The sequence below is a fragment of the Lagenorhynchus albirostris genome, chromosome 18, assembly GCF_949774975.1.
Source record: "Lagenorhynchus albirostris chromosome 18, mLagAlb1.1, whole genome shotgun sequence".
Taxonomy (NCBI): domain Eukaryota; kingdom Metazoa; phylum Chordata; class Mammalia; order Artiodactyla; family Delphinidae; genus Lagenorhynchus; species Lagenorhynchus albirostris.
Window position 1 is genome coordinate 67781817 of NC_083112.1, and position 27759 is coordinate 67809575.

The 27759-nt window shown below is 40.0% G+C and overlaps 3 protein-coding genes across 7 annotated transcripts in view; 1 reads left to right on the forward strand and 2 right to left on the reverse strand.

Moving 5' to 3' along the window:
• Positions 1 to 27759, forward strand: part of UBAC2 (UBA domain containing 2) — a 152949-nt gene that overhangs the window by 13730 nt on the left and 111460 nt on the right. For both annotated transcript variants that reach the window (XM_060128659.1, XM_060128660.1), the window contains exons 2-4: positions 9132 to 9259; positions 11413 to 11532; positions 12438 to 12547. In XM_060128659.1, coding sequence (XP_059984642.1) covers positions 9132 to 9259; positions 11413 to 11532; positions 12438 to 12547 — 358 coding nt within the window. The remainder of the gene's footprint in view (positions 1 to 9131; positions 9260 to 11412; positions 11533 to 12437; positions 12548 to 27759) is intronic.
• LOC132508897 (small ribosomal subunit protein bS18m-like) lies at positions 8185 to 8622 on the reverse strand. Of its 4 annotated transcripts, none has more exons than XM_060129334.1 (2): positions 8461 to 8622; positions 8185 to 8379 (listed from the first exon to the last, which is right to left on the reverse strand). In XM_060129334.1, exons 1-2 carry the CDS (start codon positions 8614 to 8616, stop codon positions 8185 to 8187), a joined length of 351 nt encoding a protein of 116 aa, XP_059985317.1. In that variant the 5' UTR covers positions 8617 to 8622. The 4 variants fall into 4 exon arrangements, with proteins under 4 accessions (XP_059985317.1, XP_059985316.1, XP_059985320.1 ...); XM_060129337.1 differs by having other exon boundaries at positions 8265 to 8321; XM_060129335.1 differs by having other exon boundaries at positions 8265 to 8324; positions 8386 to 8622.
• On the reverse strand, positions 16692 to 17708 carry GPR18 (G protein-coupled receptor 18). The gene has a single exon (XM_060129338.1). The coding sequence runs from the start codon at positions 17706 to 17708 to the stop codon at positions 16692 to 16694; it is 1017 nt and encodes a 338-aa protein (XP_059985321.1).

Consider the following 27759-nt stretch of genomic DNA (forward strand, 5'->3'; position numbering starts at 1 on the left):
TTTTAAACTTTTGATCAGTTTAACATTTGATAAGTACCCACCACTCTGTGTTGTACCCTCCCAGACTGCCGTCTTTTTATATCTCCATTCACAAGTGCATTTACTTTTGTTACAGAGGATACCACTTGGATTTCTGTTATTGCTGTTTGTGACTATGTATGTCTTTCAATTAAAATCCACCATGCAGGTGACAGTCCCTTTGGACCATGGAGCTCCGTGGCCGCGCAGCATAGGGAGCAGTTTTATTTGTAGTCAGATTGTCGGGGTTTGTTCTTCCACTCCCTGGCCATTGATCAGACACCTCTTCTTGAACAGCATTCCTGTGTCCTCAGCCTCACCTCTTATTCCATGTATTTCTGTACTCTTGTTTGGTGTAACCTGGTCTGATTTGGTAAAGCTTATTTCTCTGTTTTCCCCTTGGGGCTTCTTTTCTGTGGCCACTCTAGACGTTTGAGGGATGATGGATAAAAATGCTTTCCTGTTTCTTCCCTGGGTGATGGTTCTGAGATACATTCACAAGGCTTCTTAGAAAATCCTGTGGGACTCAGCACTTGACAGAAACATCTGTAACTCATAGAGGTGGCCAGCTTTGTAATGAATCCTTGTATTGACTCTCTCTGTGTTTCATTCCCTGTGTCCCTCACTCCTGCTCCCTGGAACCACATTCCAAAATAAACTACCTGCCGGCTAGTCTTTGTCTTGCCTTTTATTTTAAGTGGAACCCAGGCTGAGTCATTTGTGATCACGGACAGGTAACTCACTCTTTGAGTCGCAGTTTTCTCATATTATAAATTTGGAGAGGGTCATGTCTACCTCATATAATCCTTTCCTTCACCAGATACTTACTAAAACACTACTATATGCCCGATACTGTCCTGGGTATAGAAATATATAGTAGTGAGCAGGACAAGGAAGACCCTGCCTTCATTGAATTTACATTCTGATGAGGGAGACAGACAAGGAGGGAAACAAAGACAAATTTCAAATAGTGAAAAGTGCTCTGCAGTAAATAAAAAGTCATGAGGGAATGCTACTCTGAGGTGCTGTCTGAAATGAGGACCGAGTGATGAGGACAGGCTGGATGTGGGGAGAACATCTTGAGCAGAGGTGCTGTGAATGGGACTTTGCACTTGCCATGTGCTCAATAAACGTTGGATAGTATTAGGAGTAAGATTAGATCAAAGGGATAACCTGTCATTAACTACACAGCAGTAGGTGACCAGTTTTGTCTCATGAATGGACAAAAATTGGCTTCATAGAATAAGCACATAATTGTACAGGATGTGAATAGAGTTGTGCAGTACATTTTTCTCTACCAATGTAGTGAGTTACATTGATTGATTTGCTTTGCATTCCTGGTATAAACTTAACTTGGTTGTGATGTATTATCCTGTTTATGTATAGCTGGATTCAATTTGCTAATATTGTGTTGAGAATATTGCAACAAAATATTAGCAAATTGGTCTGAGGTATTGGTCTCTTGTTTTCTTTTAACACTTTTGTTTTTGGAATCAGTGTAATGTTGGCTTCATAAAATGAATTGCAAAGTGTTTTCTCCTTTCTACGTGGTGGAAGAGTTTATGTAGGATTGGTATTCTTTTTCCTTTAAGTGTTTGGTACAATTCTTCAGTGAAGCCATCGGGCCTAGAGTTTTCTTTGTTGGAAGACTTAACTATGAATTCAGTTTCTTCATTTCTATAGGACTGTTCAAATTTCTTTTTGACTTTGATAAGTAGATTGCATCTTTCGAGGAATTTGCCTGTTTCATCCAGGTTGTCAAATTTGTGGCTAAAATGTTGTTTCTGATATTCCCTTATTATCCTTTAAAAATTATTTATGATAAAAGTACATACATAAAATTTACCATTCTAACCATTTTTAAGTGTACAGTCCAGTGGCATTAAGTGCATTTCACAATGTTGTACAACCCCTTACTAGCCTATTAATGTCTATGGCATCTGTAGTGATGTCCTCTCCTTTATTCTTTTTTTTTTTTTCCGGTACGCGGGCCTCTGGCCTCTCCCGTTGCGGAGCACAGGCTCCGGACGCTCAGGCTCAGCGGCCATGGCTCAGGGGCCCAGCCGCTCAGCGGCATGTGGGAACCTCCCGGACTGGGGTACGAACCCGTGTCCCCTGCATCGGCAGGCGGACTCTCAACCACTGCACCACCAGGGAAGCCCCCTTCCTTTATTCTTGATACTGGTAATTGTGTCTTCTCTTTCTTTCCTGATCAGTCCTGCTAGAGGTATATCAATTTTATTGATCTTCTCAAAGAGTTAGTTTTTAGTTTCATTGATTTTTCTCTATTATATTTTGGTTTTCAATTTCATTGATTTCTGCTCACAATTCTGTCTTTCCGTATGCTTGCTTAGGGTTTAATTTGCTCGTCTTTTTCTAGTGTTTTAAAGCTTGTACTCTTTATTGTTATTTGAGACCTTTTCTCTTCCTGTATAAGCATTTAATGCTATAAATTTCCTTCTAAGCATTGCCTTATTTGCAGCCCACAAATTTTGCTTGGTTGTACTACTTTTTATTCTATTTAACATATATTCTAATTTCCCTTGTGACTCCGTCTTTGACCCAGGTATTATTTAGAAGTATGTTGTTTAATTTTCAAGTACAGTTGACCCTTGAACAATGTGGGTGTTTGGAGTGCTGACCCCCATGCAGTCGAAAATCCGAGTATAACTCTGTAGTTGGCTCTTCATATCCATGGTTCCGCATCCGTGGATTCAACCAGCCATGGATTGTGTAGTGCTGTGGTATGTACTTATTGAAAAAAAATCATATAAGTGGACCCTTGACATTCAGACCTGTGTTGTTCAAGGGTCAGCTGTATTTGGAGGATTTTCCATCCATCTTTCTGTTGTTGATTTCTAGTTTAATTTTGTTGTAATCAGGGAACGTACTTTGTATGATTTTAATTTCTTTAAATTTATAGAGGTGTGTTTTATGGCCCAGAATATGGTCTGTCTTGGGGAATGTTCCTTATCCATTTGAAAAAAAATGTGTAATTTTTTGTTGTTGGGTGGAGTATACTATAAATGTCAATCAGGTCAAATTGATATTGTTTTTCAAGTCTTCTATATTCTTACTGATTGATATGACAACGTATTACAGCATGGGTGGCTGGCTTAAACAACAGAAGTTTATCTACTTACAAGTCAGGAGACTGGAAGTACAAGATCCAAGCATTGGCAAGTTTGGTTTTTCCTGAGGCCTTTCTTCTTCGCTTGTAGATGTCTTCTCCCTGTGTGTTCACATGGTCTTTCCTCTGTTTGTGTGCATCCCTGGTGCCACTTCCTTCTCCAATAAGAACAGATTGGATTAGGGTCCCACCTTTGTGACCTCATTTAACCTTAAACTACCTCTTTAAAGACCCTATCTCCAAATATAGTCGAATTGGGGGTTAGGGCTTCAACATATGAATCTGGAGGAGGGCGAGGGACATTTCAGTCCATGACACTGATTTTCTGTCTACTTGTGTTATTGATTACTGAGAGAGGAGTGCTGAAGATTCCTACTATATTTGTGGATTTACCTGTTTCTATAAGTTTTTGCTTCATGTATTTTGAAGTCTTATCTCAGCTCTCATATTCTGTGATTCACTATTTGCCCACCTCCACAGTTGAAGAATGGTAAAATGAACACCATATACTTACCACCTAGATTCTGCAATTAACATTTTACATATTTGCTTTATTAAATATCCATTCTCTGTTTCATCAATTTGCCTTATTTTTTGGTGGATTTCAAAGTAAGTTGTAGTCACTTTATCTCTAAACACTTAAGCATACATGTTGTTAACTAGAATTTAATAATAATTTAAAGTTCTTTTTTTGTTTGTTTTGCAGTAAACTTCATATGGCAAAATGTACAGATCTTGAGTTAATCGGTAAATTCTGCTGTCCATAGTAATACTGTATACTTGTCCTGTGATGTGGGACTTCTTGGACCATTGTATATTATCTGTTACTTTCCTCATAGGTTTCTGGGATCTGATTTTTGCTCATCTTAAGAGGAGGACTTAATGGTAGTGTTATCTGAGTTAAGTAATCAGGTCTGTATTTTTAGGGGTTTAGTCCTAGACAGAATTAAAATGATTGTATAAATAGTATCCATTATTAATTCAGTAAATATTTTATTTATTTTTAGTCTTTAATTGTGTAAAATACACATAACATAAATTTGCCATCTTAACCATTTTTAAGTGTATGGTTCCATGGCATTAAGCACATTCACATTGTTGTGCATTTGTGGCTAGAACTCTTCATCTTGCAAAACTGAAACTCTATACCCACTAAACAGCTCCCTATTCTTCTCTCCCCCCAGCCCCTCAAAACCACCTTTCTATTTCCTGTCTCTGAATTTGACTCCTTAGGTACCTCATAGAAATGGAATCATACAGTATTTATCGTTTTGTGTCTGGCTTATTCCCTTCAGCATAATGTCCAAAAAGTTTATCCATGATGTGGCATGTGAGAACTTCCTTCCTTTTAAAGACTGAATATAATTCATTATATTCTGCTGTATGGATATACCACATTTTGTTTATCCACTTATCCATCAATGGATGCTTGGGTATTTATTGAGCAACTCTTATATATCAGTCAACTTTCATTAGATAAACACTTGTTGACTGCCTTTATGGACCTGATCCTGTTATAGGCATGAGGGATACTGCAGCAGTGAACACAGGCAGACAAAATTGTTGCCTTCAAGAGGCTTATATTCTAGTGGGGACTGAGGATGGGGAGATGGACAATACACAGAGAAATGTATTTCTTGATTCCAAATTGCATTTTTTCACATTTTAGTGTTTCTAATATTGGGTTGTACTTTACAGTTGATGCCATCTTAGAATTATTTGACAGTGTTTCTTTTTTAGTAACACCTAAAATAATGGTATATCTTACAGTCAGTTTGAATCATAGATTTGGTGAATCACTATTAATAAGTCAATTGTTGATAAGTGCTGTGAAAAAATAAACCAGAACAAAGGGGATAGAGAATTACATGGGGTATCCACAAATAAGGTGACATTTGAGCAGAGCACGTGTTCAGTACAGGTGATATTTTTTTCATAGCAGGACTTCCTCCCTGCAGGACATAGTGTGTTGGTTCACGTTCTGTTCTCACTCTGGACTGGTAACAGCTTGTGGACTAGTTACTTTGAGCAGCATTGGTATAAAGGGTAGAGCCCTAGGAGGTGGTGGGTGGAGATGGGGGTTAGGGAACAGTTTGCAAGGTGGGCCCAGATCTTGTAGGCATGGTAAGGGCGAGGGTGACAGAATTTTCCATCTTAGGAACTGGCAACAGTTCTATTGGCTCGCAACAAAAACTTTGGGTCATCTTTGATTTCTCCATTTGCCCATACATTATACCCAGTTAGCCAGCAGATCCTGCTGCTGTACCTTCCAAACATACTCCAGTTCTGACCACTCTCACTACCCCCACCCAAACCACCCTGGTCCAGGCCATCATCATCTTTTGTCTGGATTATTATGATAGCCTCCTAACTGGTCTCCTTTCTTCTATGCTTGCCTTGCTGTAATCTCTTCTCAATTTAGCAACCAAAGCAATCCTTTGAAAACATGTCTGATCATGTTACTCCTTTCCTAAACATCCCAAGAGCATCCTGTCACTCTCCAAGGAAAGGTTAAGTCCTTATGGCCTATAGGGTTCTACACTGTTTGCTCCTCGACTTCTTTGGCCTTATATCCTGCCTCTCTGCTTTTTGCTTATTCTGCTGTTAGCTGCCTTGGCAGCCTTACTGTTTCTTGATCGTATTGAGTGTGTTTCTGTCTCACAGCACTTGGACTTGCTCTTTTCCCTGCCAAGAATACTGCTCCCCAGATATCTGCAAGGCCCACATCCTCAGGTGTCTGCTCAAATTTCACCTTGTCAGAGGGCCTTCTAATCATGCTATGAAAAAGAGCACCCTTCTTTCCCCACTAGCACTATGTTTTCCCCTAAACCAGGATAGGCTAGTTATGCTGCAGTAGCAAACGGCTCTAAAATGTCAGGGACCTGAAACGACAAGGTTTGTTTCTTACTGCAGTCATCCCTCCATTGTGAGTCGCCTGGCAGGGCCTGTCCCGTGTTGTCTTGAACTCTGGCATCCGGCTCGTAGCATAGCCACCATCTTGATCACTGGCCAAGGGAAAGGCCATTCACTGGCTCTCCAATATTTGCCTGGAAGTGACATCTACTGTGTTGACTTGGCCAAAGCAAGTCACATTGCCATATGCCACTTCAGTTAGGGGCAGGTGTGGGTGGGTAGCAGTCCTATCTTTTATCTGAAAAGAGAGCAGGAAATCCATGGTGGGTAACACAGCCTCGCTCTTTACCCCGCTTAATTTTTCTATAGCATTTATTTGTATCTGACATGATATTTACCTTGCTTTGTGTATTTTCTTTTCTCTGCTGTCTAGACTGTAGGTACCACAAGGGGAGGGACTTTGTCCATCATTTGCTGCTATACCCCAGGACCTAGGATAATGCATGGTCTGCAGTAGTAGGTGCTTATTAATTGTAGAGATACGAGTGAGAATACCAAAGCAAACCATTCATTTGTTCATATGGCGACATGTAAGCCATTGGGAGTGTGGAGCAGGAAAGTTTGAGGAGAGAGCACACTTACTAGAGAAGAGCAGTAGCATTGCTGGTCAGTGGAGAGTGTCAGTTTGAGATTTGAGACCATGAACCTACAGTGGAATCATGCAGGCAGCAAGGAAGAGGCAGGAATGAATAAATAATGGGACCCATTTCACAAGGATCGGTGAAGTCCAAGTTGAAGGAGGAAACCTTCAAGGTGCACCTCTGTCACCTCTGCTCCGTCTTCGGTCCTGTCGGAATAATAAGGGAGGAGCTTGCCTTTCACCAAGGAGGCCCAGTCTCCTGGGATTGTGATTGCGGTGGTTGGAGCAGTTTTCCCTATATTCATTCTTTTTTTTTTTTTTTTTTTTGTGGTACGCGGGCCTCTCACTGTTGTGGCCTCTCCCGCCGCGGAGCACAGGCTCTGGACGCGCAGGCTCAGCGGCCACGGCCCACAGGCCCAGCCGCTCCGCGGCACGCGGTATCCTCCCGGACCGGGGCACAAACCCGCGTCCCCTGCATCCGCAGGCGGACTCCCAACCACTGCGCCACCAGGGAAGCCCCTTATATTCATTCTTTATTTACTTCTCACTACTCTTGAGGTAGTGTCTCTTATCTTCATTTTACAGGTGAGGAAAACAGGCTGAAATTGCTCGTGTTAGGACTTAGGTTGGTCAGGCTCACAACCACGGTGCTTTCCGGTACGTTTGGGGTACTAGGTGGTGGGGACTCCGTTTTCTGGGGGACGGGGAGCTCCGTTAGCTCTTAGATTCCCTGGAGCCTCGATTGCATCTTGGTCGTGAAAATAGTATGCAGCCACTTTACCGATGGTTCCAGTTTAGCTGTTTGTAAGACTGTACCAGAGAGGAAGTAGGTGGGCTATTTTTATATATGCAAACAAGAGCAATTACCACACTACCAACCATAACTAGTAGATTCACTCCCCATTGAAGTGCACCTCACACAATCTGAGAATGTCTCTGTCTGAAAGTGTCCGTGACGCTTCCCTGTGGTCTTGCCTGTTGATGATCTGGACATTTCATTCCCTCAAGGAGCTGTGCTAGGCTTTATGGCCAACATAGAGGAGAGAAGGCAGGTGGCCTCCCTCGGGAATCTTTAATGTAGTCGGGAAGGCAAAACAGGTTCCAGACCCTGACTCCTCAACTAGTACCTGGAAACGGGGATGCAGGTTGGGGGAAGAGCCCCTCAGGCTAAAATGGGAGAGACTGATGTAAGGAAGTGGGAACTGAGCTGTTGTTTGAAGTCTGCGTGAGATTTTTTTTTTAAAGTGAAAATCCCATAGTACCTTTTTTTAATTCATATGTATGGAAAATGTAACAAGTATTAACATTTTAAATAATCTGATTTACTTAATGAACATTCTGATATGGAGAGGAAATGTCACTCTTGAAACACTTTTTCCTCATATAATTTCAAATTATTAAGAATTAAAAACATAATACTTTATAGTTTGATAAGATTTAGCCTATCACTTCTCTACTCAAAGGTTATTAAATCTTACAGTCTGAGCCAGTATTACCACCACACAACTGTAAAATAAATTTATTGATGATAACTTTATAGAATTTACTCCCTGTATTTGATGTTACAAACTTTAGGGTCTTTGAGATATGCAGGATCCTTGTATGTAACCGGCATAAACCCCATTATCTGAGCTCTCTTAATTGCTTTTGTGATTTCCTTTTGTTTCTTCCCACAAAGACCTGCTATGTGCCTTCCATAAATGCATCTAGTAAATGGAGAAATAAACTGGGATAAAAGCTGTACATTCTTATAATCTACACGTTTTCCACACAAGATAGATTTTTTCAGAGGCTCCTTATAAGGATTTTCCATTGGAACAGGCAGGTCCTCATTGCTGGTTGCCTGTTTATATTGTGAACAACTTCTCCACAGCACTGCATGAGCCCCAGAATCTGTGAGGCAGACAGCAGCCGTTACGAAGTGCGTTAACGTTCTCCTTCCTAGCCTACTGCGGAGGGCTACCATAGCTGCCATGGTTCGTTGCTCTTCCTCTGCGTGAGATTTAGACAAGGCTCCAGGGTGCCCGTGGTGGAAAATCTCAGCAGACCACTGCAGGCAGCAATGTTAGCACTTTTAACCGCTTCTTAAATTTCTTAAAGTAAATGTTTATGTACGTGAATCCCAGTCATGCTCAGGAGCTAACTGGTCAGTTTGATAGAAAACATACTCCCCTGTCTGTTTCTCTGTACTTTGGTGACCGTTTTCTAAAAAGCTATTCCATGGAAGTAAACTTGGTTTGGTCTCGTCTAAGAGCCAGATGACAGTGAAGCCTGCATCAGCCGATTTCGCTTGTTTTCCAGTGCCCTTTGATCACTTACCTCTGCAGGAAGATGCTTTGAAAATATATGTTAATAAGAATTAAATTCCAGAGTGTGTGAACTTTGTCTTCATTCTAATTCAAAAGAAGTGAATTCTCTTGCTTTTCAGTCGTGTGGTTTTTAAAATCTTAGGGACAGTCATTCTGAAAGCAGTTTTGTTTTTCCCTCCAGACAAAGCACCTGTGTCCAAGGGTCTTTTACTGGTCCCCAGTGCCCTGTCCCTCCTGCTGGCCCTCCTCCTTCCACACTGCCAGAGGTTCTTTGTGTACGACCTTCAGGCAGTCAAGGACGACTTCCAGGTGAGCTCCGTTCCACTGGCCTCTGGGAGGGGAGAAGGCAGGCCTTCTTCTTTGATTTACCTTTCTTCCTGCCATTCTTAGTCTCTCAAAGCCTCTAAATTTGTAAGAAATATTATTTATTATTAATATTCCACTAACAAGTAACTTCTCTAGTTGTATTTATTGATAATTTCAGCAAAGCAGATTATAATGAAGGAGTTGCAGTATTTCCTTTTACACATCTCTTTTCAGCTTCAGTTTTTACTCATGGGAATGCAATTTTTAATTTCAAGAGAATTAAACAATGTTAAATCTATTTTTTGTATGATTAGCATGCATACTTAACATTTTCAAAAACTTGCCTCAGTTTGAATATCTGTTAGAGGAGCTAAGCTCTCTCAGCTCTAATAGATTGAGAGTCTGTGAATTACTTTTATAGTGGTAGTTAAACCAAGTAGGAAATTTCTCTTGGGTTTCTGCTGGTGGGAAGAGCAGAAGTCTGTGGCTTTCAAGATTTATGGGTTGATCACATGAAAAATGCTGGTGCTGGGTCTTGTCTGTGAGCTGGAGTGCAAAAGGGGTATTCCGGTACCATTTCCAGCTTGACAGGGATTTCCCCACGCCAACAATAAGCAATTCTCAGACACCAACTTGGGTGTCCTACAGTTGAACTCAGTTCTGATGCCATCTTCCCAGAGAGCATCAGATTCCACAGGGTTAGGGCTCAGTCCCACAGGACTGCCCACTGTGCTCGCACTTCAGATGCCAGTCACCAGCCCAGGTAGTTACTTGGACTTCTGACCGAACGGCTATAAATCGGAGTTCCCACGACCCCCTCCCTGGGCTCAATTAATTTGCTAGAACAGTCCACAGAACTCAGAGAAGCATTTTATGTACTGGATTACCAGTGTATTATTAAAGGATATAGATGAACATCCAGATGGAAGAGATGCATAGGGCAAGGTAAGGGGAAAGGGTGCGGAGCTACCGTGCTCTCTCTGAGCCCCACTCTCCTCAGATCTTCACATGTTCATCACCCAGGAAGTTCTCAGAACCCTGTCCTTTGGGGTTTTTATGGAGATTCATTACATAGGCAGGATTGATTAACACTGGCCATTGGCAGTTGATCCACCCTCCAGCCCCTCTTCCTCCCCGGAGGTCAGGGTGTGGGACTGAAAATTCCCACCTTCTAATCACAAGGTTGGTTCCCCTGGAAGCCAGCCCCCATTCTTAGGTGCCTCCAAAAGTCACCTCATTAACATGACAAAAGACACCGTTATAGCTTTCTTCACTTTGTAAATTCCAATGGCAAAGACCAAAATATATTTCTTATTATAAATCACAATATCAGAGAGTGTTAGTGCAAATTATGGTTATAACCTGCCACTTTTCTTTGCTAAATACTTCATTAGCCATATTAAGCATGATAGTCCATTCTTGAGCACTGACATCTTTTCTTCATAGGGATGTCATTAATGCCATTGCTTCGGTGGGCTTTGCCAAGTTCCTGTGATTCAGTTATTTATCCATACTGCTGCTTTCTGTTGGAATATAATAGAGCTTCAGTATGATTTCAGTTGCTGTAATACAATGATTCTTAATCCTGTCTGCACAGTAGAATCACCTACATAAAGTGTTTTTTTTTTTTTTTGATGCCAAGACCTCACCCTAGACCAGCTGAGTCAGGGAGCCTAGTGGTGGGGCCTGGGCATTGGTGTACTTTTTTAGAAAGATCCCCAGGGGATTCTAGCATATGGCCAGCCCTGAGAACCACTGCTGTAAGGCAATGTCAGGGCCCTGTGGCCCTGAGTTGGTACCTTTCTGTTTGGGGGGTTAATTTGGTTCACCTGGCTAAGTTGGCAACAGTCCCCTTCTCCTGCACCACTTTGTGGGCATTTGTGCTCTAGAGGTGGGACCTGCCTGGATGGAGGACAGTCACCCTCTGTCTAGGAGTGCAAATAGCCACACTCTCCTGGCAGAACCTCTTAAGGAGCCCTTAGTGTGCATTTCTAAGAGCTGCTACAGAGATATGGAGAGTTTCAGTTCTACCTTGGGGAATCTGAGCTTAGAGTATTAAAAATAAGCAGTATAATGTAAACGTAATAAATGTGCCAAGGAAGAGACCTGAACAAGTCTTACTCCTATTTGTTATTCTTTTTTAAATCCCCATCTAGATTTGGCGGTTGATTTGTGGAAGAATAATTTGCCTTGATTTGAAAGATACTTTCTGCAGTAGTCTGCTTATTTATAATTTTAGGATATTTGAAAGAAGATATGGAAGCAGAAAATTTGCAGTAAGTTTTTATGTATTTTCCCTTTGCTACTTAGGTGATAGAAAAAAATGTTTCTGTTTTCTTGTTTTTAAATAGTTTTATTTTGTTAAGCTTGGTGTTTCATTAACAATTATCTTTTTATTACATGATCCTCTGTCTGATTTGGAACATGGACATTAACCAAAGAAAAAATTTAAATTTAAGCGATTAGCATAATAAAATAATAATGATGATAACAGATAATAATATCAGTGTGAGTGGGCAATAACTTTTTTTTTTTTGGCTGCACTGAGTCTTTGTTGCCGCGCGCGGGCTTTCTCTAGTTGCGGCGAGTGGGAGCCACTCTTCGTTGCGGTGCACGGGCCTCTCATTGCGGTGGCCTCTCTTGCTGCGGAGCACGGGCTCCAATCATTGCGGTGGCCTCTCTTGCTGCGGAGCACGGGCTCCAATCACGCGAGCTTCAGTACTTGTGGCTCACGGGCTCCAGAGCACAGGCTCAGCAGTTGTGGCGCACAGGCCCAGCTGCTCTGCGCATGTGGGATCCTCCTGGACCAGGGCTCGAACCTGTGTCCCCTGCATTGGCAGGCGGATTCCCAACTACTGCGCCACCAGGGAAGCCCAGCAATAACCATTTTAATAAGGATTTTTATTTTAATAAAATTCTAATCACTTATTTTGCTTAATGGTTTGTGTATTAGTTGTAAAAATAAGTCATGCTATAAATATCTTTTCTTCAACATACTTAGAAATTATGGAAGTTAATACATTTGACCAATATGGTTTTACTCCCTCACTTTGAAAAGTCTATTCAAACAAAAAACAAACTTTAAAAAATATATATATACCTGAGCTGGTTCTAAATAAATAAATGTTAGTTTATTTTTAGAAGACTCCTCTCTATAATGTTCTTCCTGTTTTATTTTTAGTCCTTTCTGCTGGGTTCCTGGGTTTTGTCGGCGGTGGGTGACTTTATCCTCGTTGAAGCTGTGCGGTATTCCTTTGGTATCACTGCAGCCAGGAATTTGCCTTCTGGATTGTAAGTAGCTCTCAAATATTAGCTTAATTCATAACTACTTAAATCTGACTTAAAGCATTATTATACATGAAAGTCAGTAAGAGAATATTTTAAACTTTTAGATATAGTAAAATTGATTTTATATGTAAAAATTCCAGTGTATACTTAACATTTTCATTATGTTCTTGACACAGAATCTGTTTTACACTCACTCTTTTTTTTAGCTTTCAAATCTCATATTTTAGAGAATTTTTAATGAATTTTCTCTTCTGGTCCTGAAGATAGAATTGTGTTTTCATAGTGAAATTTTGTCTTTGTAACTTTGTTAACTAATTAAACATAAAAATACAAAATTTAATTAATTAGATTAGGAAACAAAATTTATTTGTCTGAAGTTAAGCTTCTGAAGAATGTTGCTTTTCTTAAATTATATTGTTTATATATTTCCACCAAAGGTAAAAGAAAATCAGTATATAGGTTATAACTTTGTAGCCAATCTGCAGTGGGCAACCTAACTCATAGAGTGTCTGTGCTTTCATATTGTGTTGGTCTTCTTTAAAAACAAAATGAGAAAACATGTATTAGTTTATGAAATGATTGGCATTTAGGAGCAGAGTTGTTAGCACATATAAATGCCTTTAAAGCATCTCTGAATTAAGTTTCTGAGACAGTTTTTAAGATATGAGATACTATAAAATAAAGGTAACATATTTAAAATTTGTGTGTACTAACTTCAGCCTTATTTTAATTTTCAGTATATATTTTTGAGAACTGTTAGGCTATTGCAAGTACCTTGATTTAGATTCACTTTGTATCTCTATTTTTAAAATACGGTTAGTGATCTTATAGCTCTCACACTTACATTGTTAATATTTATGGTAATAGCTGCCCTTCGTGGGATTTACTGAATTATTGGCATGAGTATTGATGTTTAGTTGTCTTAATAATGTATGATTCTGAATAATATTTTAATGGAGACACATAAAGTTCTGTGTCATAATTATGCAGTTTTTTAGTTTTACGGGTTGTAATTGCAGTTAGACTAAGAAGTTTAAGTTGACTATTCTGCTATTGTGGTAAATAGTGTAGTCATTAGGAATGATTCCATGTTGATTCAGAAAAGAAGTAGCATTACTAAATCATTAGTTTTCCCCTAACGTTTCTCATTGAGGCCAATTCTTTTTGGTTCTTTATAAGGCCTACTGAGTTGTAGAAGGGTTATGTGTATCGTGTATGTTTGTGTTAGAATAAATTTAGTGGATGGGTAGTAACATAGCTTTTAATTCTTATTTACATCGTCCCCTTGTGTGATGACTTTTATTTTCTATTGCACATAGAGTTGAATGACAGTTATTTCTTTGAATGAATGACACTTATTTCTTTATGGAATCGTGACTGGTACATATAAGGAAGATTGATTCAATTTTGAAGTTGGTGGCAATGTTTTTACTAATTCTTAAGGCCAGAAGGCTTTTACCTATTTAAATCTTAGCTAGTAGCAAGAATTGAAAATTTGAGTAAATTCAAAAGTTATAGGATCCCCTTTGAAAGACAGTGTGAATGTTAATTCAGACATCACCTGAATGAGAATATATTTCTCTTTCCTTTTAAATCATGAAACATTATAATATGGCTTTTTTGAATCTTGACGTGTTCTCAAACATAGACTTCTTGGAACCTAAATCTTTACTTCAATAAACTTTGCATTTTGTAAATATATCTTTTATTTGATGGTAAGCAAAGCTTCAAAAACTCAGGAGAGGAAACTTTTTTAGTCAATGTGTTTTATAATTTGCAGTGTTTTCCACATAATGTCTTGTTACCTTTTTCTTTCTCATCAATGCCAAGTTTACCTACACTTCCTGCAATTCTTCACTTCCTATTTAATTCTCTCTCTCTCTTTTTTAACCTCACCACTATTAAAACTTCTCTTATAAAGGTCACCAGTATCCAACTAATTTCTAAAGCCAGTGGCTTGTTTTCACTTGTCTTATCTGACCTTTCAGTGGCACATTAAATGCTTTTGACATCCCGTTATTTCATGAAATAACCTGCTTGCCTGAATCCTAGCACCCTACTCTCTCCTGGTCCTCTTTGACCTCCTTTACTCTTTGCAGCTCCTTTCTCAAGCTTACTCCAGGTGCTCTCTCTGTGCCGTCGCGTCCACCCCCATGACTTCAACTACAGTTAGCATCTGTTGTTTGTTTCCCAGCTCTCTATTTCCAGTCCATATTGCTTTCTTGATCTTTCTTCAGTCATATTTCCTAGTGACTTCTAAGACTCAAGGAAAATTCATCATGTTCAGAAGCTCTTACCTCCTCTGATCACCTCTCTTTTTGCACTCTCATCTCCTCCTCCTTCTGTACTCCTTATTTTAATTAATGGCATTTTCATCTACTCAGTCATCCAAGCTGGAAATCTTTCCCTCTTCTCATCAGTGGCGTAGGGCACCGACTTTTATTCATTCGAAGTCCTATATAAGTCAGCTTTTCATCGCATCTCCTTGACTCCTTCTGTCATTATCCTAGTCTTAACTAGCCTTTTCTTGCCTAGATTTTTGCAGTAACTCTCCAACTAGTCTTCCTATCAATTCCAAAGTATTTCATGCAATGTTTTCAGAAGCTGTCTTTCTAAAATACAAGTTTGACCATGCTAATCTTCCTTTTAAAAACCTCTAAGTCCTTATTTTCTTCAGAATAAAAATCAAGCTTCTTCAAGGTGGCATCAGGGCCGTCTAGAATAGTACAGATGGCTTAGGCTTTGCCATCACATAGCCCAATTTACCTGAGATTCCAGCTCTGCCGTTTATTATTTGTGTGTCATCTTGAGCAAGTTACTTCTCTCAACTTCCCTCATCTGTAAATTGGGGCTCATACTCTGTAATTCACAGGGCAGTGGAGGGAACTAAGTAAGGTCACCTATGCAGACATCCTAGCAGTAGCAGCCTCCCCACCCCATATATTGTTGTTTGTTTCTTTCCCTTCAAAGCCCTCATAATCTGACCCCAGTCCAATGTTTCAAGCCACTGACTCCATCAGTCATTCAGCTTTCTTAACATGCTATGTATTTGTATTCTCGTACCTGCGGTTTTCTTTCTGCACCCTGTTGCCCTTTGGCAGGACTAATTGTCCTTTTTTAAAATAAATTTATTTATTTTATTTATTTTTGGCTGCATCGGGTCTTCATTGTGGTGCGCGGGCTTCTCATTGCGGTGGCTTCTCTTGTTGCGGAGCACGGTCTCTAGGCCCATGGGCTTCAGTAGTTGTGGCACGTGGGCTTCAGTAGTTGTGGCATGTGGGCTCAGTAGTTGTGGCTCGTGGGTTCTAGAGCACAGGCTCAGTAGTTGGGGCGCATGGGCTTAGTTGCTCTGCAGCATGTGGGATCTTCCTGGACCAGGGCTCGAGCTCGTATCCCCTGCATTGGCAGGCAGATTCTTAACCACTGCGCCACCAGGGAGGTCCCCCCACCCCGACTAGTGTCAAGTAGAGTCTGGTGCATACTCGGCTCTCAGTAAGTGTTTATTGAATGACTATAGTCTGTTTCCAAAGGAAAGTGAATTTAGAGTAGGTGGGGGCTGATGGCAATGGCCTTTACAGCACCCTCAGGTGCTTGCTTCTGCAAATTTTGCTCTGCATCAGTAACAGTGATGAGTTGAACATAGTTGTTTGTGTAGGAATCATGGAAGTTTGGTGTTTAGAATACAAAGTACTGGATTTAGACCACCAATTCGGAGTATAAATTAGACCAAAGGGAGCTGCATCTAGTTGGAAAATAATTCAATCAAATTATTTCAAACAATAGCTCCAATATTTTGCCTGCTGACCTGATTGACATCATGACTCACCTGCACATAGAATTAAATCCAAAAAGTCAACTATGTATTTAGATAAGGCTTGAATATGAAACACGAATTGGATGCTTTTCTCCCAGTAATTCATGAAAATGTTTTATACAGGTTTTAAAAGTAAAGATAATGAATTTATTAAAATACTTTAGTGTATTTAATTATGCTGCCGCAATAATAAGATCTCACAAAGGAGGAAGAGTTCTTAAAGTTTATTATTTGTTTTTGGGAGAGAAGGGACTTGATGATATCATACAGAATATCCACTGACCCTAAGTTAGTAAAGTGAATTTAAAGAGATCGAAGACAAACAATGACCGTTCATAACATTTCACTGTTTATGTTGCTTAGGGACCGTAAACTACCCGAGCGGAAGCTCTTTCTGCGCACGCTCCGAAGATAATTGCGGTATAGCATGACACTAATGACTCGAGCCTGAAATTGTTTTGAAACAATGTAGTAGAGAATCACATCCAGACAGGTGCTGAGGTTCATGAGGAAGGTGGCAAAGGCTCCCCACGGGTTGTAGCTGTTCTCCTCCCCTCCCAGCATCAGGAAAGCAAAGCAGATGTGGAAAGGCATGAAGCAGACGAGCACCTGCACCATGAGCGTGATAATGATCCGTATAGACTTCTTCTTGACTTTTGGCTTCAGCTTAGATGTCTTACCGTGAAGGAGACTATGAATAATGACCAAGTAGCACCCAATCATGATGAACAGAGGAATCAAGAAAAAGAAAATCAGTCGAGTGAAGTTCAGCGCATTAATAGCTTTTAAGTGGATGATGTCAGAAATCTTGAGGCAGGTGGCAGGGTTGGAGGCTTTATCTGGGTCTTCATAGAGCAGTAGGAGTGGGATGGTGGTTGTCAGGGTCATTATCCAGACTCCCACACACGCTAGCATGGCCTTGCATGTGTTTTTAAGTTCCTTGGTGTATTTCGGCTGTACAATGGCCATGTATCTGTCGGCACTAATGAAAGCAAGAAGCCATAGAGCAATACTTGGATAAAACACTGTGAGAGCCCCAAGAATCTGGCAGAAGTACTCTCCAAACGGCCATTCACCTTTTGCATAATAAAACATTCGAAAGGGTAAGCTCATTATAAATATCAAGTCCAGTAGTGCCACATTCATCATATAGATGGTTACGGTGGTTCTCTTCTTGGTGGTACAACTGAAAACCCATAAGGCAGTGACATTAACGAATAAGCCAGTTATGAAGATACAGCTGTAGAAGACAAGGGCTGCTGTTTTGTATTCGTCTGGATACGGGTCGATAGAAGGGCCAGGTTGAGCTTGACTGTGAGGGGTGGTCATCTTATAGCTTGTTGTGGGCATGACACTTAGAAACTGTAAAATAGTTAAGAATAGGAGGAATAAAACTCTTGTTGAAAAAATAAATGCTTAACATTCTCACACTCGACTTGGCATATCAGTGGATTTTAATTTTGACAGTATTTTATGTCATAGAGTCAATATATGTGTCTTAGTATTTATTAAGAAATACACTCCCTAGGTATTATTACTAATATGTACTAACATATCAGTGTATTAAGATGGTCTGGTGTGTCATGATGCACTGGCAAATGTATTCATTTTCTCTCTGTAGTGTGAAATTGGGTAGCAATTGTGCCTGTGGTAGGTATCCTTTGTTTGGGACTAATTGGGGAAAGGCCATTCTGAAGTTTGAATCTTAGAAAATATTGATAGTTTGCCACCTTTTATCATCTTCATTCTGTTTCAATATTTGGTAACCCAGATTAGTAATGTCCAAATAATGAATTTTTACTCATTAAATATAATTTTAATATATAAATTATGTATTAGAAAACTAATTTAAAAAACCATATAACTGGTTGCGTACTGAATATTCACAGTAATTCTCATTTGAGAGCAGGAACTTTTCCTTTTTACTGCTAAATCCCCACTGCCTGATGAGTACATAGTAGATACTCAGTAAGTAATATTTGCTGAATTGATGGATAAGTGAAGGAAGGAAACTTCGGCAGGGTGACCCAGAGCAAGCACTCACTAGTTTGTCAATGAAGGCTTGCTTAATTGGCCATTAAACCATTTTGTTTTTTTTAAGTGGCAAACGCTTCTTCATAGTATTATGTTTTCTCTAGATTATCATAGGTCTAGAAACAGCAGTGTCTTGTGCCATGGTATACAGATCAAGAACTTTTACTCTCTCTGGTTTTTTTTTGGCCACACCTTGCGGCATGAGGGGTCTTAGTTCCCCGACCAGGGATCGAACCCATACCCCCTGCACTGGGAGCGCAGAGTCTTAACCCCTGGACTGCCAGGGAAGTCCCACAAGAACTTGACTCTTAAAACAATAGATGGGCTAGTTTTTAATGCACAGTTGGGAGTGCCTAATGCTGAGTCTTCCAGATGGTGTTTACCAGTGCCCCAGAAGCGGATTACACTGCTGCAGTGGTGCACGGAGAGCAACACCTTGAGAATAAGATATTGCTAGTATAGTAACTTTCACGCCCTCACTCTACCGAGATCCAGAAGTGTAAGTATTATTTGTCAAATTTAATTTTAAAAAAGGAATATCAAAGACAAATAGTTATTAGTAAGAAGTCACTCAGTAACTTTATGTGTTTGCAGAAACTAATTTCCACCCCCGCCAAATGCCCATTTCTACTGGAAGGGAGTTTAGCTGTGACCCCCTCAGTGTGAAATTTCTATCACCCACGATATAACATCAACAACAGTGATTTTAAAAATAGACTCGCTGCAAAGAGATGGAACCTTGTGGCATCCCCCTTGAAATATGGAGGTGTAAGAAAAGTTTCCCTCAAAAATGTCACTTTGCAGAATGGTCTCTCTCTCATTCAGCCCTGAGTCTCTCTTTAGTGAAAACTGGGGGAGGTTAGCCATCTGGTAGTGGCATCATGGGCTGTAATTTAAAATTAATTTGAGCAGTTGCTGAGGACAAACACAAGGTATGAATTTGTTTTCTTCTCCCTCTTTTCTTCCCTTCCTACCTTCCTGACTAGCGAGTTTGCCAGATATTTAGGTTAAATATGATTTTGGAGTAGAATTCTATATATTTAAAAGCCTGTATTTATTAAAATTTCCAAATATTGTGTTGACTAGAATATTAATTTCTCTAAAATGAGAAAAATACTACATAGAAAAATTAACTCTCTAGTATTATCATACAAAGGAAAATAATTTTAGAGACTTAACTCATTATTAACTTTCCATGAATTTTTAAATAGTAAAAATTGTAATGTAAATGACATTTTGTATCCTTTTTTCTTTTGTATCAGAACTCCCTCCACCCATCCTTATTCCCGAATTTTGTCACATAAATTCCTTACTTACAAACCATTTTTGAGTAAATCTTTTTCCCCTCATTGGGTTCAAGCTGACTTTATGTCACCAACAGTTGTGTTCATTTGCTTAAGGTTAACTAAAATACGTGTGATGCATGTGTTTTAAAGGCATTACCATACAGGTTGTACTCTGTACACATCGATAAATTTTTGGATAAATATTGAAAAGTGATTGGTTTTTAAGTCAGCATTTTAAAAGCTTTAGATTCCATGATTAGCTATAGTCTTTTCTTAAAAGACTTTAAGTACATACTGTGAAACAATGTAATTGAAACCAGGTGACAAAGACTCCTAAAGATATTTATGATTTATTGTATCAACATTTTCTTTAAGTTTAAAAAACTTACATTTACTATTAAGGTAAAACAGTATTGAAAATAAATGAAACAACATGTTAATAATGTAGGAAGATGACAGTATATCCCATTTGAGGGTCCTTCACCAACATAGTTTCAGTAATATATTGTTAAAATAAAACAAGGATTTTGAGATTTAGTAAATAAGTACAGCATTATTTCTGATAATCTGTGATGAAGTTAATTAAATGCTACTTACCTCCTGTCCATCAAAAGGCTGTGTTTGAGAGGAACATTTCTCAGTATACCCAGTTCTGTAAAAGGGATTTCTTTGAGTTGCTTGTGTTAAAATAGCTCTTTCTAGAACTGGTATATTTAAGAAATGCTGTATTTCTTTTGTTTTAGGTTCTTCCGTTGCTTTAAGAAGTTGTTTCAAATATAATACTCGGTATACGAGTTGGTACTTGTTCAACTGTAATTGCTGCTTTGTCTCTTTCAGGAAGTATTCTCTGAAATAAGGCTTTTTCAACTTATGACTTTGCCCTGGATGTGGTTTTTCTCTTTCACAAATGATTTGTTTATGAAGTCATGCTTCGCATAAGCTCCCCATGAAATGATGGCATATATTTAAGAGAATCATACAGAAAGGAGAAAATGTCTTGAGTTTGTTTACTTGGTGCTTAAAGTCTGCATCATCTGTTGAAAGAGAATGAGATTTGATATTGACTGAATAGAATTCATAGTATAACTTAGTTTCTAAGCTGTGTGACTTTGTCTAGTTACTTAAGCACTCTGAGCCTTTGTTCCTGCTTAGTTTCTATAGTGCTAAAATAGAGATAATACCCATATGGTAGGATTTTGAGGACTCTAAACCAGAGAAGTCCAAGGGCTAACCTGGCACCTAGTAGGTAACTTCCAAACAGCGTTAACCCTTCACTACAAAGTTCCTAAAATCATTGAATATCCACTTTTTACTGCTAAACCATTTCTTTTTTTTTTTTTTTTTTGCGGTGTGTGGGCCTCTCACTGTTGTGGCCTCTCACTGTTGTGGCCTCTCCTGTTGTGGAGCACAGGCTCCGGACGCGCAGGCTCAGCGGCCATGGCTTACGGGCCCAGCCGCTCCACGGCATGTGGGATCTTCCTGGACCGGGGCACGAACCCATGTCCCCAGCATCGGCAGGCGGACTCTCGACCACTGCACCACCAGGGAAGCCCTAAACCATTTCTAAATGGTAGAAATTTTGGGACCCTCAATTATTTGCTTCTGCTTTGCATATACCTTTACCTACTTTGGTTTGCTTTATTTATTAAGTCCCCAATGCTTCATATCCCTTTTCTGTCACATGGACGTCTAGAAGTAATTCCTTTTGCGAAAACATCCCTACAAATTGTTAAGAACTTTGGAAGTCTTTAGTGGAATAATTTACATATTAGGAGTATTTTAACCTAAGAAGGGAAGTGAAACCAACGAAAAGGGAAGTGGGCAACCCCAATCATTGCCTGCCTGCCTAGTTACATTAAAGTTTTTACTTTCTCTTTTCTTTAAAAAAAATCATAATTTCATTTGCTTGTACTAAAATTTTAATTATCTTTATACTTGGTTATGCGTGATTTATCAGCCTTTAAAAGGTACATGAACTTAACTGGTGTTTTAATTTAAGACAGTTTGAGGGCACATGCTCCTTTTTTTTTTTCCTCAGACAAAACCGTAGTAAATCTGTGACTTATAAATTGTTTAAATCCTTTCCTTTGGTGATTAAAGTACTTTTGATTATGTTAATGCCAGAGTAATGGGTTTTAGAAGCACAAGCAACAGCCGCAGCAACTATTTCTTGTGTAAATGAGGATTTGAGGCCCAGAGAGGGCCAGTGACTTGCTGCAGAACTCAGACAACCAGGCCGAGCCTCTTCTGTGCCAAGTTCAGGGCCCTCCCCTTTCTGCCCTAGCTGCTGTAAAGACTTCCCGTTGTGAGGTGATTACATTGACTTATTCACTAGATGTGATTTGCTCATTGCTGAATTACAGTAATCAGTTTTTTATACATGGAGTTATGTTTCATATGCAGGCTAGGAGTTTGATATTTCACTTGGAGATAGGAACCTCTTATCTGCAGATCCAATCTTTTCATTGCCTTAATTTCATATAGCCTGTGACAGGTCTTCTAAAATTCAGTATTGATTAGTGTTCTGTGTGCTGCTGAAATCAACAGGCACAGGGAAGGCAGATATCTCATTAAGACAAATCCCCTTGTACACAGGGAGATTCTTTTTTCTGACTTGCCAGTCTCTCAGAGAGAGGCACCCAGGGGCACAGCTGGAAGGTGGGTCCCGCCTTTCTCTGCATCTTAGCCTTACGGGATTTCCTACTCCTGGCCTTTCACAGGCTGTCCCACCAGCAGCTGTGACATCCTTCCCACCTCACTCCCATCTCTTGGCTTGGGCGGCGGCTATTTATCTGAAAAGTGTTAGCTTGGATGCTGCCTTTCCCAGGAAGTTTTCTCTGACCCCTGAAGCTGGTTGGTTATTCGCCCCTGTAAGGTTCCTTAGCACTGGATTCTTACCCCTGTAGTGGCTTGTGTTTGTATTATTATTGGGAGTTTATTTGCCTTTTATCCTTCACTACATTGAGGTCCTTAAGGGTTTGCATGTGTTGTATATGTATGTATTTAACAGTCAGTTAGTAAATACTGGTTGAATGTGTGACTGAAAAAGTAGGGGAAGAAATGGAGGGTCGAATATCCTGAGCCCAGTGTCAGCATCAGGGACACTTTGACTTGCTAATGTGAGGGGAACCCGCCAGTCGCAAGGCAGACTGGAGGCAAGACCCACTGTCCTTCTCTCCATGACCCTGCAGCACTTAGCATTTGTTGTCTGTGCTCCTGGCTCGTCACACAATAATTTTATGTTGGAAAAGAATTACAGTTAAAAAAAAAATTTCCCCCAAACCATTTGGCAGCAAGTAAGTAAACAACGGATCAAGAATTAAACTTTTGGGGCTTCCCTTGTGGCGCAGTGGTTGAGAGTCCGCCTGCCGATGCAGGGGACGCGGGTTCGTGCCCCGGTCCGGGAAGATCCCACATGCTGCAGAGCAGCTGGGCCCGTGAGCCATGGCCGCTGAGCCTGCGCGTCCGGAGCTTGTACTCCGCAACGGGAGAGGCCACAACAGTGAGAGGCCCGTGTAGCAAAAAAAAAAAAAAAAAAAAAAAAAGGATTAAACTTTTATAGTGTCTGGTTTGCCTCTTTAATACTTGAACCTAATGAAATTTTTATTCAAATAGAGGAGCTTATCTCATTCGGGGACCAATATTCATGCAGCTTTAATTTCCTTACTTATTTTGGGATATGAATGAAAGAAATTTTTCACCTTGCAAAAGAGGGATTTCACAGAGTTTCCTTCACTTTATAAAGTCATCTGTTTTAGCTCCATTTTTTTTTTTTTTTTTTTTTGCGGTACACGGGCCTCTCACTGTTGTGGCCTCTCCCGTTGTTAATAGACACAGTAAATCCCCATTGTAAAAACATGCTCTTTGGGACTTCCCAGTGGTTAAGAATCCACCTTCCAGTGCGGGGGACACAGGTTCAGTCCCTGGTCACGGAACTAAGTAAGATCCCACATACTGCGGGGCAACTAAGCCCATGCGCTCTAGAGCCCGCTCACCACAACTAGAGAGCCTGTGCGCCACAACTAAGACCCGACAGAGCCAAATAAACAAATAAATAAATATTAAAAAAAAAAGAAAACATGATGTTATATCAGAGATTTGTCTATGCCACAGATAAAATTGTATTTCTCGTTCTTAACACGTTTCTCTGTACCTCAGCAAGTGTGAGTGAGGCTTATCCTAGTTCCTCAGACCAGTATTGTGATGAGGGGCCCACTGTAGTTACTGTTTATCTTTCCCAGCTCAGGTGGCCATCAGCACACACAGCCAGAGCAGTTGGTAGACAGCCAGTCACCAGAAAGGAGAGGTGGTGAGGGACATGGAGGGAGCCCCGAACTAGGGTGAAAATCTTATCATTTGGCCGTGACGGTCTCCCACTTTGATCTTGCGGAATCTTTGTGCCATACCCTTTTCTTTTTCAAGCTTGCATCTAAACTCACTGCTCTTTTTTTTTTTTTTTTTTTTTGAGGGGCAGATATATTGAATAGTGGTTTCTGGATAAAGAAGACTGAGATACTATTTGTTTAAATCTATTTTATTTTAAATCCAGCAACTTACAACTGTAGTCTTATAGCCAAATTAGTATGGACCTCGTTTCCACTTGATTTCCTAAATTGTATTATAAATTTAACATTTCCCAAATTCCTTTTCCTTGGCAATTTTTGTTCAGTTTCACAGACATACGGACAATCAGATGATTATTTACCTCACAGCAAGCAGGTTGAACCCAGATAACCAAAATGATAGATAATTCTAAAAATAAAATTGATCTAAATTGGCAATCAAAGTAGAGTTCCCTAAAGATATTAAAGATTCTTTCACTTAGAGGATCTTAGGAGAAGGCATCAACATGACAGTGAAATCATTCCTGGACCCACCGAAATCCCAGGCCAAGATTTTGCAGGGTGACGTCTCACTAACTGTGTGGAGAGCCATTCAGTGGTCCCTGGACACAGCCAATTAATTGGAAATCTCTGGTTATTGTGATGTACATGGCCACCTCCTACAGATTCTGGTCTCACAGTTAAAGGAGACATGTAGAGGGAGATGAGTTTCTAGGGGAAAATATCTAGTAATATGGTGAAGTAGCAGCGTAGAAGAAAAAGGTATTGTGGAGAGTCAGGATTGGTAAAGAAATGAGAGGTGTGTTATTGAGTTACTTAAATCCAAACTTGTATACTGGTGTGTGTGATGGAGGATTTTAGTTTCAGGCATCTGTATACTAAAAAGTAACTACATGACTATAGGTTGAAGTTTGTTGGTTTAAAAAGTTACATAGGATTTTTTATTATCTCTGCTATTACTCTTATCTGTATTATCAGAGGTGAACAATCATTAAGCAGAGGTCTAAGTGCTTTACATGCTTCACTGAATTTAATCATTATGCCAACAGCAAAGTATGTTGAGGACACAATAGTTGTATGGATGGTGTAACCCAGGGATATTTACTCAGGAGTCTCAGATTGTGAGATTGTGTTGTACTCTTTCTGTATTATGGTATTGTACTTTGTTTTAGTAAATTTTGTTGAAGTTGGTCCTACTTAATAGAGAATAATCAGAATAGTAATTTGATCTGTAGCAAAAGAATCTTCTGAGGGAATAGACCATCCTTTCCTTTCCCTGTTTCTCACTAATGAGTTGATAATCCCAAGGAAAGATTTTGTAACTGGATTCTGTCAGCCTGTAAGTTTAATTTTGGGAGGGAGATCTCTGCCATTCAGTGAGCCAAAGACTTTTAAGCACTCAAAAATGGGTATATCCAAAAGGTTGATAAACATGTATAAGTATACTGGACCTCATAAGTAATAGGGAAGCGAAAATTAAAACCATAAGAAGGATGTTACTACCCACTCACCAAAATGGCTACAGTGAAAAAGACTAACAACAAGAAGTGCTGGCTGAGTAGTATTCCATTATATATACTCAGCCAGCACTGGAATATTACTTGTCCATAAAAAGAAACGAAACTGAGTCATTTGTAGTGAGGTGGATGGACCTAGAGTCTGTCATACAGAGTGAAGTAAGTCAGAAAGAGAAAAACAAATACCATATGCTAACACATATATATGAAATCTAAAAAACAAAATGGTACCGATGAACATAGTGGCAGGGCAGGAATAAAGACATAGACATAGAGAATGGACTTGAGGACACGGAGGGGAATGGGGAAGCTGGGGCAAAGTGAGAGTAACATCGACACATGTACGCTACCGAATGTAAAATAGCTAATGGGAAGCAGCAGTATACCACAGGGAGATCAGCTTGGTGCTTTGCAACGACCTAGAGGGGTGGGATAGGGAGGGTGGGAGGGAGACGCAAGAGGGAGGGGATATGGGGATATATGTATGCATGTGGCCGATTCACTTTGTTGTGCAGCAGAAACTAACACAGTATTGTGAAGCAATTATACTCCAATAAAGATCTATTTAAAAAAAAAGAAAAGTGTTGGTGAGGGTACAGAGCAACCAGGAACTCTTGCGCCTGGCTGGTGGGAGCTTAAATTTGGAAAACAGTTGGATATTAAGTACTAAAATGAAGATGCATCCACCCTATGACTCACATTCCACTCCTAGGTAGAAATGCGTGTTCCTGTGCACCAGGAGTTAGAGATAAGAATGTTCACAGTAGCATTATTTCTAATCGCTCCAAATTAGGGACAACCCACATGTTCTGCAACTTTAGAGTGGATAGATCAGTTGTGTCGACAAGCAGTTGACTGCTTTTCACAATCAAAATGAATCACATAGAAGGCGCATGGAACAACACAGGCGAATCTTGTGCGTATGGTGTTAAGTGAAAAGAGCCAGACGTGAAGGAATTCATATTGTACGATTCCATTTATATGAATTTCAGAAAGCAGACCAAACTGAAATAGAGTTTAGGGATTCGTGCATAGGGTTGCAGGAGCATGTAATATGTAGGGCACATGGGAGAGCTCCCAGGATGATGGGAAGTTCTGTTGACCTGAGTGCTAATTATTTTAGTGTTTGTTCTGTGATAATTCACTAATCTGTCTATTTTTGTTTTGCCCTTGTATCTATAAGGGTCTCAATAGAAAACAGCACACTTAAACTAGAATAATTCAAGGGCTTATGTATAAAGATCTAATGACAAAAGAATGGAACCTAGTGACAAAAGGGGGACCTTTGGCAGGACCGTTTCCTTGTTGTGCCCACCACCTTTAGGCCCAAAGAGGTTTAGGAAGGGAGAGGTTACTAGATCCTGGAGGGGTCACCCCTGGAGAGTCAGCTGCCTTGGAAACAGTAAGTGTGAAGTAACAAGGAACAAGGGGAGTAAGTACCCTGGCCTCAGGCTCCTCCTTGCCCAGATGTCCTCTGAGGCGCTAGCAGAACTCAGCAAAAGCCAGGGGGCCCTTGAGCCTTTGGGTGGAATCTGTACCCTCAGCCTCAGGAACAGAGCAGGGTGGAGAAGAGAAAAGAAGCAAGTGGATTTTTCCAGCATGCTGGGTTTTTCTGTATGAGTGTTACATTTTGTATCAAAGAGGTTTCTTTAAAAAAGCTTAGGCTTTGAGTTGGCAAGACTGGGTTTGAGGCTATCTGCTTCTTCTAAGCTGTTTCCGTGAGTAATTTTTTTTAAACATCTTGAGTCTCATCTCATCTGTGAATCATCTCTTCTTATCTATGAATCATCTCTTCTTATCTGTGAATCATCTCATTCTTATAGCTTGTGCAAAGTATATGTTTTAGACACCGAATACTAGTTCTCATTGTATTGTTCTCTCCTGCCTCAAATACCTTTTTTTTCTTTGCAGCATATTTTTCCTGGGAATTTTCAGACTGGGAGTGAGTAACAGTGCAAGAGGTCTGTCTATGCTACTCATTAATTAGCTGAGTTGTTGTTTTTAAAAGTTAGTTAATTTTCTCTGATCATGACTCTTCCCAGCTGGAAGAAAGGGGAATTTGGATGAGACTTTCTCGAAGGGCTTCCCACCTCTGGCATTATACAGTTCTAAGGAACTCTTCCCACTGCAGTGAGTACTTTATCATTGTCTCCTTTTGAGTTTTTGTAGGACTGGAGATGAGAGACCTAGGATAGTACTTGGGCCTCTGTGCCCTCACAGC

Coding starts and splice junctions, on each gene's coding strand:
- LOC132508897 (XM_060129333.1), bottom strand. CDS start 8,616: ATGGCAGCTATGGTAGCCCTCCGCAGTAGGCTAGGAAGGAGAACGTTA.
- GPR18 (XM_060129338.1), bottom strand. CDS start 17,708: ATGCCCACAACAAGCTATAAGATGACCACCCCTCACAGTCAAGCTCAA.